The sequence below is a fragment of the Mus musculus genome, chromosome 4 (genome assembly GCF_000001635.26).
Source record: "Mus musculus strain C57BL/6J chromosome 4, GRCm38.p6 C57BL/6J".
Classification (NCBI taxonomy): domain Eukaryota; kingdom Metazoa; phylum Chordata; class Mammalia; order Rodentia; family Muridae; genus Mus; species Mus musculus.
In genome coordinates this window covers 88,153,665-88,172,575 of record NC_000070.6, presented here as the reverse complement: position 1 = coordinate 88,172,575, position 18,911 = coordinate 88,153,665, and the positions used below count along the sequence as shown (strand labels likewise).

The window sequence follows — 18,911 nt, the reverse complement described above, 5'->3', positions numbered from 1 at the left end:
TTATGGTTCGAATTTGTTTGATCCTTACCAGATCCTTATAAAGATGACAGACAGACAGACAGATGATAGATAGATAGATAGATAGATAGATAGATAGATAGATAGATAGACAGACAGATAGACAGATAGACAGATAGACAGATGTGTGTGTGTGTGTGTCCACAGAAATTGAGAAATCAATGAAATAGTTGCCAACAACCTCTTCAAAGAATATTCCAAGTCAAGGGAGTAAGATTATTTATCGACATATCTTCAGTATCTAACTACATTTATTATATTCCAGTAACTCCTAATCCAAGGATGCCATCATGTCAGAATGACTGTCAAATGTAAAATATCATTAACAACTTAAACAGACTGTGCTACGACAAAATAGTGACTCGAATCCTAACACTCCAGGGTTCAGCCTCTGCCTGTCTTGCCAGCCCCACTCTCCATTTAATCACGACACTCATTTCAGGTCTTCAGCCATCCCACTGGGCCTCCACTTGGAGATTCTTCTATTTCTATCACCCTCCAGCTCTCCACTTTGCAATGACTTACCGGGGTCCTTTCCCTTTCCTGACAGGCAGTCTGTGGTTGGATCACCATTATGTGGTTCCATCGCACAACTGTTTATTATCATGGCATGTGCAGCATCTATATCCCTTGCCAAACTGTAATCCAAATGAGGACACAGACCATAGCCTTCCTTTTACTGCCCTATCACCAAGACTGTGTGTACCAAGCACATCTTCTAAGAAATGTGCAATCAGTTAACATGGCTACATAAAGTTACAAATATTGAAAAGTAGCATGCATCAACAAAATATAACCTTATTCTTTTTTCATTTTAATTCTGTGTTTTCATTTACTATTTATAAAAAATAATTAACTATGATATAAGCATTTTTTAAATATAAGTGAAATTATATTGTTTTGCTTCCTTAATGATAAATTACAATTTAAAAATTGCCCTAGCTTAATGTTTTTTCTGATTTCATACTCACACATTCCCAGAGTTCTGTGATAACTCATTGCTATCTCAGGAAGAAAATAAAACAAAAGGCCCAAACACCAAAGCGAAAACAAATATTTAAGATATGAAACAAAGAACTTCCATCCGCACAGACGTCTTCTATACTTGTGCTTCCCACTACAGAAGACATGGTAGACAATAGCCAAGATGGAGACAAGCAATAAGGCTGCAAGCCCACCTCTGCCTCCAACATTCAGTTGGCCTGGAATAGGCCATGTTCTCTCCGGACCCTCGTTCTCAAACCCATGTGCTAGGTTAACAACCTTAAGGTTCTCAACCTAAATTCCACAACGATGTTAATGTATAGAATTCTCAGTGAAGATAAAATCACAACACAGGCTTTCAATAAATCAAAGTAAAACTTGCTACAAATACTGCCCATACAGTTCAGTATGTCTCACTTAAGTATCTAGTTTAATCAATAATTCCTACCATGGAAAGAACAGACTGTCTTTACATTTTGCCTCTATCACACAAGAGTGAAGAACTGCTCCTGTTCTTAGTAAATTACCAACCTACCTGTATTACCTTCTAAACAACTTAAAAGTTACTGCTCCTAAGTTAGATCTGACAGTACAACCAGAATTTTCAATTCCATCTTGCAAAGCACAACCCCATAGTCCAAATTAATCATTGAAATTACCCTTTTCAGGGCCAGCATGAGAGCACATACATTAAATCCCAGTACTCAGGAGTCAGAGTCAAGGAGAACTGAGTTCAAGGCCAGCCTGATCTACACAATGATGTTCAAGCTAGCCAAGGTTATTTGGTACCACAGTATCTCAAATAGAGTGGGGAGGTTATAAAGAAATCTAAAACAATGTTATAATGACTCAAAGAAATTTCATGAAGTCAATATACTTATGAATTCATTTGGGGTTTTGTTTGTTCTGGCAGAGTTGTAGAAAAGTTTATCTAGTAACTAGTAATATCATACCAGTGAAAACCCATTTAAGGTAAAGACAATTTTGGACCACGTTCTTGCAACTGATTACAAGGGGCTGAAGTCTGAATGTCTCTATGGTAAGATAATCTTCAACCCATTCGTGTGCTTTGTTCTCAAAACTTTGACATTTTTTTAAGGCACCTATAAATGCCTGAGCATTACGAAGATGACGGAAGAGGATCCTCCAGAAGGTTTTCAAGTGGATAGCAGGGAATAAAACCAAGAATAAGATTAATAATGTTACAAATCAAACTGCAAGTTGTTGTGGGGACACAAAAGAGAGACACCTCAGCACCTGCAACAAGCAAGGATGAGGATCAAAATGTAGAGGAAAATGTAAAACAGTAGGCTTAGTCAGGGAAGGGGACAAAATTCAACAGAGGTAGGCAATTATTCTCTACTGACGGTTCAACAACCAATAAGCCTGGCAGATCATGTTCTCTTACTGCTAAAAAGAAAAGAGAACGTACAACCAGCTCTAGAACATTTCTTCTCCTTAAGAACTTCATAGTCACAGCAGCTAATAAGAGCACAACACAGGGCTCCAGCTCTAAAATTAGCACACCCCATTCTGTGTCCTTCATTTATTTTATTTTACGTTACCTTTCAGGGCATTGCTGGAAAAAAGCTGTCAGCTGCTGCAGGAGTAGTGGCCAGCAATCAGGCCTGTGCTCAAGCACGGTGATCAAAGGCTGAGGAGGATTTCTGAGAAACACAGGAAATCGTATTGTTAGCTGTCATTTCAGGAGCACGCATTCTCTCTATCCAAATATAGCAGCAAGAAGCCAACACCAGCTACAGACATTTCCCAGGATCTATAATCATAAAACTATCACTTCCTGAGCTGGGGAGGTGGTTCATGAGAAATGACTTTTCCTGCATTTTATCTAATTCTTCTCCTGAAAAGAAAATAGATCCAGAGTCTCAAGAGATCTAAATTAAAAAATTTAATAGCTCAGACTTCAGCCCATTTCCTAAATCCAGTAGCTCTCTCCAAACTACCCTTTGATGTCCTCATTCCTCCTCCTACTGCCCTTTCCCATGCAAGTAACTTGTCTGTCCCTCTCACATTAGGCTAGCTCATAAGCAAACTGTATCTTCTGCTCTTGGTTACTTTTACCTTGTTTATTTTTATTTCATGTATGTCTGTGCATCACGAGCATCCAGTGTCTAGAAGCCAGAAAATGGCACTGAATCCCCTGGCTCTGGAATTATAGATGGTTAGCCTCAATGTGAGTGCTAGGAACTGAGTCACCAATCCTCTGTAAGAGCGACCAGTGCTCCTAGCACTGAGGCATCTCCCTGGTTCATCCTCATTTTTTTCTAGAGTCTCAGTACATGCACAGTTCTGTGTCTTCCAGCATATTTAGTATAAAGGAAAAGACAATATTCCTCCCATCTCAAATAAGAAAGCTTCCAAGCTGAAAATGCTTTCAAACCACTGTTGTACAGGGATTTGTAGTACTTGGCCTATTTCCATTAAGATATCTAAAAAGGCTTTATTAAACAGAGAATCTGAAATCTGGAGGATTCTCAGAGAATGGAGCTTTAGGAAGAATAAAAAAGCATAACAGATTCTTTTCAAGAGTTCAAAATCCTAATTATAGTTGTAAATGTACCAAGGGGTTTTGCTTTTTGTTTTTTGTTTTTATTTTATATTTATTTATGCATTTGGGGGAGAAAGGCACCATGGACTGAATGTGAAAATCACAGGACAGCTCTTGGGAGTTAGGTCCCCTTCCACCACGTGGGTTCAAGGGATTGAATTCAAGTCATCAGGCTTGGTAGCAAGTGGATACAGATGAATATTTCTTAGGACTTATCTGTGCAATGCCAGGGATCAGGCCAAGGGTCTCCCATGCTGGGCAAACGAGCTCTTTACCACTGAGTCACACCTGCAGGATGCAAGCAACTTCCTAGGAACAACCCTCCTGATTCCTTTTAAATGTTTGTTTGTTTGCTTATCTGTCTGTTTATTGTACCACACAGCATGTGTGGAAGCCACGAGAGAACTTTTGAGAGTCGGCTCTTGCCTTACTCTCTTGCTCGGACTGCAGAGTGTCCTGCTGGCTGCAGAGTATCCTGCCGGCTCTGCAGTGAAGTACCTTCCAGGCAAGTCTGTCTCCAATTCCCATCTCCACATAGCAGTGTGAATTCCGATACACTCTCCCACATCTGACTTTTCACGTGGGTTCTAGGAATGAACTCAGGCCATCGGGCTTGCAAGAGCTTTTACCCACTCAGCCGTCATCTCAGCAGCCTTGTAAAGGTCTAACCCAGCCTGAACTCAGAATCATAATCCTCCTGCCTCTGCATATACTCTACCAGCATGGACCATGGCTCTTCTTGGTTCTTAAAGCATGGTGGGTTTTCCAGCATATCAGCATCATTACCTAGAAAGTGTGAAACACAGATCCCCGTAGCCCATGCAGATCTACTAAAGCCCTGGCATGAAATATAGGTCAGAGTGTAGCTCTCACCCAATGCCGAAGCCTCAGTTACCTTGGGGTTGCTAGGAATAGTGTTCATGCATAAGCAACTTTTCAAAACTCTCTAGGTGATTCTAATATGTTCCACACTCTGAAAGCTGCTACAAAGGGAAAAAATGAAAATAAAAACCTCTGAAGAAGGAAGTCAAGGGTAGGAATATTTCTGTTTATACTCTTTTACAAAGAACAAATTTTAGTAGATCTTATCTCATAGGCCAGCAGCTTGCTCATTAACACACAGGCTATTTCTGACTGCCAGATTAAGGTCATTGCTAAGAGGTAGTTCCACCCAACCTTTTACACCAAGCCTCAAAACTCACATCAAAATCATGTATATCAATCCCAAACTCTTTGGCAAGTAAAGCTATCCAGAATCACCTTCCATCCTGGGTGTCAGAGATACGAAGTCCAAATACTCCCAAGTCCTAAATGCCACTCAGCACATCACAGCAGGATAAGGTCTTGAACACTAACAGCAGTTACTGCCCCTATGTGCTCTTCTGATAAGCATGCTGGTGTAAGGAGTTTTGTACAGGACCAGTCACTAACCCTCCAGCTAAGGGTGGCGTTCATGACTACTTAAGAAGATAATCTGAAAAATTTACAACCAAGCTTTTATGTAATCACTAAGCTCTGAAATGATTTCCAATTCCTCTCTTAGAAGTCGGCTCTTGCAGAGATGGCTAAGTGGTTCAGAGCACCGGCTGCTCTTCAAGTGGGCCTGGGTTCAATTCCCAGCAACCCATGGCAGCTCACAACGTCCGCAACTCCAGTTCCAGGCCATCTGGCACCCACTCATGCCAAACATACAGGCAAAATACCATTGCGCATAAAATAAACTCTAAAAAAAGAAAAAGAAAGAGAAACCAGCTCCTTGCCCAACCTGGCCTCTCCTCTTCCTGTTTCCCCCAAAACCCCACTGCCTCTTATTAACCCTCTCATCTTCATTCCTCTTCCTGTCTCTCCTACCCCAACAAGATAACAATGACAGATCTCCCCTTGACAACACATTCAAATTAAACCAGGTCAACAGAAATAAAACACAGTCATCTTAAAGTAGTAGAAATTACACACATATGCAACCAGCTCTCATCTGACACAGCTTTGTTACACTCAGAATAGAAGGAACCATTCACTTTGTTGCAGGAAATGAAAGGGTCTATTTCACCAGCTACTGGATTCAGTCAATTCCAGTTAGCATCTCAAAGTTAATCCCTAAAGATTAGATTGAGTAGAATATACGAGAATAAAGGTCCAAATTAATTACTGATTTAGACCTCTAGATAATTAATTTCTCCAGGAAATTGAATGCATTCTAAGTGACAATACTGTAAAAAGTAACGTATGATACTGATTACAAGAGGCTGATAACCTTGAAAGAAGTGGCATAAAAAATGCAAACATTGACTCTTATTGATTAGGTTTGGATTACGAATATTATACTTTTTCAAACAACACAAATAACCTAAAATCAATTATAGTTGCCAAAGTTTTGTTTTTAAGCATAATAAACCAAAAAGCTAAATTTTCCCTTGTGAATCATCAAATTGATATGTGAATACACGTAAAAAATAATACACAAAGGCTTACACTCACATAATAGAATGGATATATCTTAATTAAACAAACTGCACCACTTCCATGCATGAGACTGACTGCCTCTTAGCACTACTGGCGTGTTATATAGACAGTCTTCACAGCAGGGGCAAAGCTTGATCAACAGCAACCTAGCCTCCTCCACCAGGAGCTCTTAAACTTCCTCCAAGTACTGACAATCAAACGTGTCCTCTGACTCTGCCTAATGTCCTCGTTGGGGTGAAACTGCCTCTGGTTCAGAATCACTACCTGAAGTCCACAGCAAGTGCAAAGCGAAGCACAAAGCCGACCGGGCTTTAACTTAAACAGCACTGAAAGTCATCAATCATGACCAAAAACTTACATTTCTTATGGAAATACGCTTAACAAAAATTAGCATTGGATGCACAAGAAAACTGAAAAGGCTTAAAGTGGGGGAAAAACGTAAAATTATTCCTTTACAAAATAAGTCTTATTCTAAAATAAACATCATTAGAGAATACAGATGCTAATTTGAGTATGACAGAAAATGAAGTTATTATCCTATCAAAAATATTATAATTAGAGCATGAAAAATGTCATAAGGCTGAGTATAGTTCACTCTTGATATATTCAAGATTTGATTATTAAATTTATGGATTATTCAAATTTTTTCTTTCTTCCTCTCACTTGTTGTTTGTTAGCCATTCAACTTCTTTCTTTAACATGTATTCAAATGAGAAAGTTCCAGGCATTTGAAAGGATACACAATTTAAACTCCAAAAATTTAATTGGGAAGTACCAGAGTGGGGGAGGGAGAGAGAAGGAGAGAGACAGAGAAGGGGAGAGGGAGGGAGGGAGGGAGGGAGGGAGAAGGGAGGGAGGGGGAGGGAGGGAGACAGCAGGCTGGCAAACGAGAAGCACACTTGTGTACTTCCTGATTATGGCTGCCTTCAGATCCCTTCCTGCTCCATGAGATCTCTACCATGATGAGCTGGAACTGGAACTCTAGACCAAAATACACCCGCTTTCCTTCAATAAATCCACTCATTAATTCAATCATTCTCAAATCTGCTACTCAAGCTACAATAGTTAAATTACCCCATCTTTGTTTAAAATGTATGGCTGACCCTCCAGCCAACCAGGTCATTTGTAACTAATGGTGGTAGCCACAAAGTAGGACATCTTGAAAATACAGCCAAGTGTGGATGCCACCATCCCTGTCATCACTGTAGTAGATTTTATACAAGCCATGCAGCATGCTTGGACTCTTTTTTTTTAATAGTCATGTCCTTATATCAAATAAAACTGAAACTAGAGAGAAAGGATGTGACAGTGGGAGCAAGGAACACAGAACTACACACACAAAAAAAAAAAAAAAAAAAAAAAAATTCGATTCTCATGTAGCCCAGACTGGCTTCCAAGTCACTATATAGCCTGCCTCTGCCTCCCCAGTGCTGGGATGATAGGTGTGCACCACAATACCCCATTCACACAGATCAAACCCAATGCCTACACATACTAAGCAAGAACTCTAGCAACTGAAAAATACATCTGTCTCCAAATTCTCATTCTCCAGCAAAGCACGAGTTCTCTGGCAAGAGAATTAGTCTCTCTTGACCAATGTTCCTTCATCTTTAAAATGAGCTCAGGCTAGATAGCTAATAGCTGATGCATAACCCACATGAACATTAAATCCCAGGCAGAGGATGCACAGGATACAATCAAGCCCTGCAAAGGAAACAAACCACAAAGATGGCGCCCCCATCTGTAATTATATGGTAAGCTTGAATGGCTCTAAGGGCAATGTCTGTGAAATGCAGGCCTCACCTATTTTTATCTCAGAGAGAAAAACCATTCTATATTGTCTGCTTCCTAGGAAAGTGCTGTGTCCAGAAGGATGATTAAACCGGAATTATCTAGCTCCTGAGATAGCCTATAGATCTGCTTTCTCCTTAAAGGAGAATAACATCATTTCTAAAGAGCAAAATCAATACAAATCAGACAAGCGGGTCACCCTCCATTGGCCTCCAGCGCCTGTAAATCTCTTAGTGTGCTTTGGTTTTCTTTTGGCATGCCACATGAACCAGTATGTTGAACATTCTTTGGCACTTTCCTACTTTGTGACATGCAAGCATTTTTACTGATATTCTTAATAAAGTATATAACATAGTATCTAACAAATAGAAGAGTTCCATTAACACTACCCAGAGTGAATTATGTCAGCCTAAAAGTTGGATCTCTGTCTTAATATTTTTTCTTCCTCATTGTGTGTCAAATGCACTTCTATAATGAATATAATTACACACACACACACACACACCAAACATGTCCCTATGTATTTATGTAGTCATAAACGAAAGAATATAGAAGATCATGAAAAATCAGTTTTGTTCCAGAGTCAATACTGTTCAGAGTGCGGGGGATGGGGTCGACAGAGAAGCCTACAAACTTAGATGCAAATATTTCCTTGCCCCCCCCCCCACCTTTCACTAGCATTACTGACAGTGGAGAGCAGTGAGCGCATCTGAAATTAGGGAGCAGAGGGAAAGGAGAATGATATATGCACGGTCCCACCAGACTATCACCGAGGCAATGATAAAATAAGGTATGCAACGGTAGTCACCTTTACAAGAATAAGTGCATCAATCTTAATAGAAATGAGCGAATAAAAAAATTAGCTGTGTGGCAGTTAAATCAGGAAGCAAAAGTTATCTGTAACCTTTAGGTCACCTCAACCTTTTGCCTCATCTCCGAGCATCAGAAAGCTATGATTTGATTTACATGGTGAATTCAGTGACTGGCACTGAGCGCCTTTCTCTGTGTGAGAAACAATGCCTGCAAGTCACCGTGCATTTCCATGTGTGCAGCTGTGACCCTGGAGCTTTCAGAGCAATGCACAGCACTTACTCCATCAAATATGCATTTTAAAAGCATCTCTCTACCTGCTCGGAATTTTGATTGGAAAGTGCTGGCGAGAAGCTGGGTATTTTTTTTTTTAATCTCTGCAGATAGGTTAAAAGATGCATAATAAGAAAATGTTGTGAGGATTACAACATGGATATTACTGAAAAAGCAAAAAGTGATTCAAAAAGAGATATTAGTAATTATAAAGCATGTGTAATATAACTTAAAAACACATGTATTTAGTTGCTTTCCATAGGAGGGCCTCGGGGAAGCACCAGAGTGAACGTGCACTAGTCTGGACACTTTTGACTGATTATATATTCCCTGAGGTCTGTCAGGCAGGTAAGGAATATATAAATATATAAGGTTTTTATTAAATACACTCCTTACTAAGGTTCTGTCCTCACACGCATCCTTCCCTAGGCTCACTACTTGAGGATGAGACTTTTAATGCAAAGTTATCTTTTAAGAAGAAGAAGGTGGTGCCTTGGGGTTGGGGCAGGGTGGTATAGGTGCTTCAGGATCTAAGACCTTTATTTTATTCCATTATATGCCATGATCGTGCACAATAAATAATCTAAAAAGGGAAATGGAATGATTTTTGTGACCTGTTTTTTAAATTACCATGGCAGTTTTTATATCAGTATCTATATTTAGAAAATTTTGTACAACATTCTCTAGGGACGACTGCTGGCTGAAGATGAATAATATGTATAAACTTATTCTTTAGGTGTGACTGTCAGTCCCAGCAGCAAATCCCACATGATTAGAATCATTAATAAAAATCATCAGCAAACACATTCATAGTACAAAGAGAGAAAAGAAGACTGAAGTCAGAAGCAAAACACGCACACAGACAGAAAGAATTCGACTGCGAAGACTGCAGATGCCCTGCAGGGCGTTGCTGCCTGAGCTCACCCAAGCACTGCCTGGCTTGGTTTTTTGTTTGGTTTTGGTTTTGTTTTCCTTAGTTCCACTGGGCTTGTTCAGAGGCAGCAGTGAGTGTGACTCTCTGCTCCTCATCTTCCTCCACCCCTTTACATAGAGACTGCTATAAGCCCTTTGAACTTAAAAGAAAAAAGTCTAAAACTAGGTTCACACATTCCTATGTCAAAGTCCAAAAACTAGAAAGGCCTCTTAAAGATCATGATGGTAGGTAAGCATCAATACATTAAGGCAGACTATATATCTAGGGTAACTGCTACATTCGGCTTAGCTAATCGGAAGAACCGTAAACACCATTTCCTCGGCCCCTAAAAGGTTACCGAAGGTGTGTTCTCACCTGAAATAATGCTTCCTTGAGTATCCTCACCAGTGATAAAGACCAAGGTGGGTTTATTTTTGATAAAAGCAAAAACACTAAAAATTCACTTCTTAATAAACAATAAAACCGGAGACAAAATGTGGTATATGCATGCACTAGATAAAGGGAATAAAGCACTGGTACATGCTACAACATGGGTGAAATCCTGAAAAGATTATGCCAAAAAGCCTCACATACAAGGCCACACATGTATGTTTCTGGCACATGAAATTTCTAGAATGTGCAAACTCAATAGTGTTCTTTAGCGGTGGTTAGGAATAAGTGGCTGTCTTAGTTAGGGTTTTACTGCTGTGAACAGACACCATGACCAAGGCAAGTCTTATAAAAAAACAACATTTAATTGGGGCTAGCTTACAGGTTCAGAGGTTCAGTCCATTATCATCAAGGTGGGAGCATGGCAGCATCCAGGCTGTCATGGCCAGGCAGAGCTGAGAGTTCTACGTCTTCAACCAAAGGCTGCTAGAGGAAGACTGACTTCCAGGCAACTGGGGTGAGAATCTTAAGCCCACACCCACCGTGACACACCCATTCCAACCAGGTCACACCTATTCCAACAAGGCCATACCTTCAGATGGTGCCACTCCCTGGTCCAAGAATATACAAACCATCACAGAGGCCTTGTATATGAGGCTTCCTTTAGAGGTGATACAATGTTCTGAAACTAAGTAGTAGTGGAAGTTATATAATTTAATGAACTTTAATAAGACCCACTGGCTCAAACACCTTAAAATAATTTTATGGCATATAAATTATGTCTCAATAAAAAAGGAGCACTAAAAAATATTGTAAACTTCAGCCAGGTACGATGACACATGCTTCTAGGCCCAGCACTCTGCAGCCTGAAGCAAGAGGTCACAGCCCCAACCAGCCTGGGCCACAAAGCAATCTCAAAATAATCACAATAGAATTTACACACACACAAAACAAAACAAAACAAAACAAAACAAAACAAAACAAAACACTGGGTAGCGTACACTTTTAGTCCTAGCACTTGGGAGGCAGAGGCAGACAAACCTCTGAATTCAAGGCCAACTTGATCTATGTAAGGAGTCCCAGGTCAGGCAGAGTTAAATGGTAATACCATCTCAAATAAAATTAAACAAACCAACAAAATCACAATAAATATCAACAACTATACGTTATTTTAAAGTGTTAGCCTTTTCATTTTAGAAACACCTGTGTATCACATAAAGTACATTAATACAGTAAATGTATTAAATTGTATTTCCCTGAAGAAAATTCCAAGTTAATATGTCCTTTATTCCTCCTGATAATTAGTCATTTCCACCCCTAAGGCCATCTCTGGCTCCCCTTTGCCACCAAGTACTGGGGAGTGGGGCACACTATATGCAAGCCCTCGCAGTGAACACTGAGGGTGATGTGAAGCTGGGTTCTGGATGGTCTCTGTGTCTTCCCCACAGATTTCTCCTTAGTTATGACAGGAAGTTGACATTTGTGATGAATCAGAGCACAGAGTGACCAGGTGATCAAAGCTAACACAGTGAACAACAATGTGGTGGCTATGATGGTGCCAGAGGTGTGCTCCTCAGACACATATGGCACTGTTTATGCTATTCAAAATGTCAATGCTATAAAAGACTCAGAGCAGGAGAGATGGGGTTCCGGGTCCTAAAAGAAATGACAACTAAAGATGACTTGCAACCCTAAACAATATCCTATAGATTAAAAAATGAAAAGGAAAAATAGAAAAATGAATCCCCACTATTTCTTTAACTGAAACTCAGAAGTCTTTGCAATGGCCACCTCTCCTAAGCCTTTGCAGGCCTCCCCCTCCCTTGAACACCAAACAGCCTTCTGCATCCTTGAGCCCCGCCACAGAGTTCTCACATGGCACAGTGTCAGCAGTGGAGAAACTGAGCTAGTCAAGTCACTGGTGCCATGTCTTTCTTCAAAACAGATAGTAAGAGAAAATGCAAAAGGGGTATGGCTTAGAAAACAGTTACCAAATTAAAAATAGGACAGTATTTTGATAACCACAACTGCAAACCAGTCTCTGTTAGTATATTAGTACTTTCTGAATCTCACGCTCTCTCTCTCTCTCTCTCTCTCTCTCTCTCTTTCTCAATGGCTTGCTTTTTTGTTTGTTTTTCTGTTTTGTTTTGTTTTTTCTGTATCTGATTTACCCAAGGGGATAAACCTAACTTCAGTAAGTCAGAGGAACATGAGTTACAAAGTATCTTGGCCTTTAGGATCCTTAAATCCTTCTTCTCTAGCCATAAAAACTACAAATAGAGGATTAGATCCACACACAGGGCACTGAGTTTCAATCCCCTCGGATCTAGCCATCCTGTGCTATTGACCTCAGTGCCTACTTCAGAGTCCGCCATCTGCCGAGTCATTAAATATTCCCCCACTCCAGAAAGTACAGCTTCCCACGAATAGGAATCTGAACATTTGATATTTGTACATGTCAGCCACTGTCTGGCACATCAGAATAAAGCACAAATTCTGGAACAAGCAGTCACTGCTCATGAATTCACAGCTATTTCCTCACTTTCGCTGAGAGAGGAGAGACCGTAAAAAGATTGCCATAATATGAATATGCAGAGAAAAATCTAAAAGCAAAGCACAGGCTGAAAGTTCATGAGAATGGTGTATTAGAAAGCAAATGAGAAAACTATCCTCTAATAGTTGGCAAATCATAGTCACACTTGCAGCCAACAATCCAGACCCAACAAAGGAAGAAGAAAGTCTAAACTAAAAGATGCCTTAATAGCAATGAGATGAGTAATATGTTAATTAATTTAAATTTTGCTTACAAGGAGAAAGGCATTTCTAAAGTCCTGGAAAACAGGGGAAACAGTTAAGTTCCTAGAGCAGGTCATAAACTTTGCTGTCCACAGACTGTATCCTGTGAGCAGACATGTTGTGTCTGCCAACCTCATACTTTAAAAACTTGGGAGTGGCTGCCAGCATTTAATCAGGAGGATTCACACAGAAAACTTCCACTTATTAAAAGATCTGAAGGTCTGGCAAGGCTGACACCCACCGCCGGCCGCCTCATTGTAACAAGGCTAGTCGTTCCCCACAAGACCTTCTCACGGGAGTTACATGGAAAACTGAAAAGAAACAGGGCCTCAGGCTGACCCATGGTCATTCTAGGTTTTGTTTAGTTACAGGTGTACTGAGAGGTTCCTTAGAGGGCACTAAGGCACAGCTGCAGTGGGGACTGAACTGTCTGGCATTTTATACTTGGTGAAAGCCCCTGAGCTAACCGCAAAAACCAAAATCCTACCTTTCCCCCCCACTTACTCCATTCTTGAGAGTAGCAACAGTTGCAGTCCTATAAAATACAGCCATCCAATCTTGATCAAGCCAGGAAGTTCAAGAAGGATGCTCTAGAAGGAGCTAGCTCAAGTTCATCAACAATGAAGCTAATCCAGCTTTCTCTCGAAGCACAATCAGTAATCAACTGCACTCAAATCCCAACACAAGGGTGTACTTCAGGCCCAGGTTGCAAAACTGCATATGGAAATCTCTGAGGATGAACTGCGTATGCATAGGAAGCCCTGACAAGCTGTGCGGGTTTCTAAGAGGGTATTTGGGACTCTTCCTTTCCTGTTCCCACAGCCACCCACCCACCATCTGAAGGCACTAGCATGTGACAGAGCCATGGAATTAAGTCACTGAATGAATCCATGACCCTCTACATTCTCTCTCTTTGCATCTGCTTGCTCTCTTTGACTTGGTTTTTCTTTGGAATCTTCCTGTGGTTCTGCTCCTAGCTTCTCCATTGTAGATGGCCGACATGGCAAGACAAACTTGGATCCCTGAGGCTGAGGAAAATGCATGTTACAATGAAGAAAGAAGGTGGACCTAAACCACTCAACACACCCTCTCTCTGGTAAACCTTCTGGGGTCCTTGCAGCCCAAATATGGTGACATCTAGTTCTTGGGGCTACAGAAAGATCTTGTCAGTGGGAGGCACAGAATGACCTGCATCCATTTCAGGAAGCAACTGGATGAACATGTCAACTCCCAGTCACAGAAGACTATGGGCTGAATAAGACTCTCTGGCAAGCAACACTAAGAAGCAATGGCTCTAAGCTGCTCTCAAGTCTTCTTTATTCTTACAGACTTTAAGAACCACTGAACTCTGGGCCCACCAGAAGGAGGACCTTCCCTGGGGCCCCTGGTCCTCACATATTCTCTTTCACACCTGCCTGCCATAAGCCATTCCAGACACAGTTAAAACAACCATGCATTCTATGTTACTATGATTCAAATTAATCAGCCATTTGAACAAAAAGGCAAACATTTTTAAAACACATCTATATACTGGCAAAGTCCTTAATATTATGAAAAAAACAGATTATATTCACACACAAAAAGCCAGCTATATGCCATGCTATGATTTTAAATTAATCCCATGCCTTTCAGCGGCGTTCTAAGTCTCTCACAATCCTTTTCTGCTTTACACCACGCTCTCACCAGCTGCCGCTGCAAGGCGGGTTGATGCTGGCTAACCAACACACAGATAGCATGAAGGGCTCTAAAACAGCATGACAATTTTATGCTTGGCTCAGGTAATCATAGCTCTCTTGAGGGGAATCTGCACTCAGACTTACCTTCCCCCTGCTCCTGCCATCCACAATCCCCTCTGGGGGAACTTCAGACTCTAATACACTCGATTACACTCTACAGATTTATAATGCCAAACAGCCATTCACATAAGGGCTCTCTGTAAACATTACCAGATTTATGCCAACTTGGGTGATTGATTTGAACCTCTTAGTGTGTCGCCTTATTTCAAGGCAAACCTTACATATCCATTTCTCCTTAATTCCTTAACCGGGGCTCCCTAGTCACACCTCATACCTTTCCCCTTGTGAAAATAAGACCACGGTTAGAAGAACCAGTAATAAAACAAAATGAATTCTAGAAGGGACAGCGGGTAAGATGAGACAGATGGGTGAAGTCAATCACACGCAGTAAGGATAATCAGCATGAAAATGAGAATAACCATAATGTTTGAGTTTAATAGAATAGTTCATGTTACTGACATCTAAACATATACTCCTTAAACATTAATGACTCCATGAGTTACCTACAAATATCTTCCAACGCACAGGCTCTGACTTAAGTAGCCTGCAGTGCAGCCCACACAGATGCCTTGTACCAAGTTCCCAGGTGCTACTCATGCTCCTTGGTGAGGGTAGGAGGGAGCAGCAGCAGCATCACCAGGGTGCTTGTCAGATCTCTGGCATCCACCTTAAACTTGTACAGAGATCCAGGTCAACTAGTGTGCATCACCAGACAGCAGCCTACAGCCTCGTGTGCTCCCTGAGAACCGGATCCACCTGCGAGCATTTAAAAGGAGTGGGGCTCCTCGCAGAGACTCTAGTCCAGTGAGGTATTTGGATGGTGTCACATTTATTTCTTTTAAAGCATACCCAGGTGGTTCTGATGAGCAGGCAATACGGAGAACCAAAGATTTAAAATACCCTCCTGGGTAGGAGAGAAATATAAACTGACTGCTAATGGGATGAGGAATTTCTTTGGGGGAAGAAGAAATGTTCTAAATTTAACTATGGTGAAAATTGCATAACTGTGGATGGAAAACCACTGAACTGTACAGCTTAAATGTGTCTCTCACGTGATCTGTGAATTATACCTCAATAAAACTGTCATGAAGAATGACTAAAACCCTTAGTAGCTTCTCTATAGAAACATGAATAAATAATGGAACAAGGATGAAATGGAATTATATTCTATCCTGAAAATTTAGACCAAAATTTTGAATTTCTTTTAAACAGGAGAAGTGCCTCTCCAAAAATACTAATGTCTGCTCAGTGAGTCTTCAGATCGATTCTGCTGGAGGTGAGATAGGAAAAGGAGACTGTGAGCTGACACCTTGCATGACAAACCTTGCATTAGTATTGTGCTGAAAGGAAGATGCAAAAGGAAGGAGAGGAAAAGAGGAAAGGGAGGAGAGAGAGACTGGGGGAAGGAACATTTGTCCATTTGGAAAACTTGCCCCATATACTACAAGGTCCTACAGTATTTTCACTGAAGCTGCGTATGGTAGTTCATGCCTTTAATCTCAGCACTTGGGAGGCAGAGGAAGATGGATTTGTGTGAGTTGGAGGCCAGCCAGTGCTACAAAAAAATAGATAAATAAATAAAATATAAATAAAATAATATATAGATCACATTGTTCTAATTTTTCTATATATTTGAAATTATTGAAAAACATGCTAAGAAAAATATGTGAAATACAATCTGACCTTGTTTATAAAAATAGCCTAAGAAGTCCTAGATAATACACTCACAAAAGTGAGACAGACCACAGGCAACATTAACATTACAGGAACAGACACTGCTCACTGAAGCATAGGGAATTAGCAGGCAGCACTGCTCCAGAATCACCCGAAGGGCTTGTGGCCAAGGTGGACTCCAAACTACAGGTGTTGTGAGCTCAAATCACCACAGCCCAGGTAAACATCCCCACCCTAACCTTGAAGCCAACCCCTATCTATGGTCCTATACCTCATTGTTTCAAATGAAAAAAAAAAAGTATACTATATCAAACTCCAAAGGCAGCATGAACTAGTGAAACACATCTGGGTGCTTGGCTGAGAGCCCTTCTGGGCAGAAATGGCTTTGTGGTGCTGAGTGACATCATCATGGCAAACTGATTAGCACACCCTCCTTACCAGAAAAGCCCTCACAAAAGCCAGGGCATGCTGTGGTTACCTCTGTGCATTTTCTTTTTAAAGTAACGCTACCTTATCACGTTCTACAGACAACAAGGAGAAAACACTAGACCTTGACCCTGCAAACAACTGTCTCCTATTACTTTCCATGGTGAGGAAGCTGGCCTTCCTGCCCCATACAAACCCCTGTGCTTAGAACAAATATTTGCTCAATGAGCTCTTCAGGTTTCTGAGTTCTGAGAGAAAACAGTAGCATGGTATTGTTGTTGAGACAGGTCCCTTGTATTCAGAAGTGTTGAGCCTTCCTTCTGCTTCCACTTACCAAGTGCGGAAACTGTCACCTGGTGACAGTTATTATAAAGCAAAAAAAAAAAAAGAAAGAAAGAAAAACCACTTCAATTTTGAGTAACAGATTTCAGTTCCAAAGAAGCAACCTGGAAACCACACTGGTGATGTTCAGTGAGTTGTCAACCCCACCATTCCGATAGGTCTTTAAAACAGTCACATCCTGAGGAATAAAGGCCCATGGCTTTGTGTATATCCTTCTGGTTTAAGAACCAAATCTTTAAGGAAGTATATCTTGTTCCTAATTTAGCTAATGGTGTAAAAATTCCTTTAAATAGAAAAGGAGAGGACAGGACAGCAGGATAGCTTAGTAGCAAAGTGTCTGATGCCAAGCCTGAAGACCTGACTTTAATATGTGAACCCACATAGCTGAAGGAAAGAATGACTCCCAGAAATTATTCTCCAGCTTCTACACATGCACACACACTCATGCACACTCATGTACACATTCCCACAGGTGTACACTCAAACGTATGCACACTCACACTCATGCACTCACACACATGCACTCACACACTCAATGTAATTTTTAATTGAAATCAAGTAACACAAACCAACAGTAGAGAAGATTTACCTGATAGAATATATATCCTGAATGTCCTTTTCCCCGCTTTGTCCTTCTCTCAGTGCTTGCATCTGTAATAATTTCATAAGGGCTTTTATCAAACCAGACATATTCCTGTAAAAAAAAATAATAACATGTTAAATGTTCCACACTTAGAATGAATATGCTAAGCAGGTGCTTAATCCTGTTTTCCTTCTTGTGATGTGAGATACTGCAGTAAGAACCTCACACACACTAGCCAAGCACTCTAATGAGCTACAGCTCCCTCCAAGCCCACCGTTCCTAAACCACTGAACGCCTGCCACCCACACTGAACAATGGGCACCTACAGATGCTCAGCTCTCTTTTTAGCATAGCCAAGACCCATGTATGAAAAAGGGAAGCACGGCCAAAGAATCAAACTAGTTATCAATCACCTCCCTATACACATGTGGGGAAAATCAATCATAGAAAAGAGCAAACATTAGCCCACATAATTCGAGTCAGTGACCACATCAGTTACCCAGAATAAATGATCAAGTCATTTATAAATATTAGCAGACCATGAAGAATAACCAGACATATGAAATGGATCAACCACTCAAAAGAGCAGGCCAGGGGACCAATTAAAGCAAAACAAAAGCCATTAAATCAAAAGACAATTACTAAAAAGAGGAATTACACTTTAAAGTCTTTCCTTATTCTGTAAGAAATAAAATAAATATATCAAAAATAAAAATAAGTACTCTTTTAAAATAAGTCTCCCTTACAAATTAGAAAGAAATCTTAAAAATAAAAATGGTTTACTAATTTTTAAGCAACTTAAAAATCATGTTTGCTAACATTTATTGAACATCTACTATAGGCTAAGCATTCACCTAGGTGCATGACATATCATTGGTCACACCATACGGAACACAGGAATATCCCATCAGCACTAACGTTAGGGCAGGAAAGCTTGCCAAGGTTCGAAGCATTTACATGAGCTGAGAGTAATTGTACATGTTTAAGGTATTTAAATGTTTCCCTCTGACAAAGGATTTGACTATAAACTAGACAGCAAGAGTCAACAGCAGTGGCCAGTACTTGGTTACTGGGCACCCAGGT

At 40.6% G+C, this 18,911-nt stretch overlaps 1 protein-coding gene across 6 annotated transcripts in view; it reads right to left on the bottom strand.

The window, feature by feature from the left end:
• Focad (focadhesin) overlaps positions 1–18,911 on the bottom strand; it is a 316,392-nt gene that overhangs the window by 238,436 nt on the left and 59,045 nt on the right. For all 6 annotated transcript variants that reach the window (XM_030253421.1, NM_001081184.1, XM_006537886.3 and 3 more), the window contains 2 exons: positions 17,835–17,939; positions 2,568–2,669 (listed from right to left, as the gene is read on the bottom strand). In XM_030253421.1, the coding sequence (XP_030109281.1) occupies positions 2,568–2,669; positions 17,835–17,939 (207 nt within the window). The remainder of the gene's footprint in view (positions 1–2,567; positions 2,670–17,834; positions 17,940–18,911) is intronic.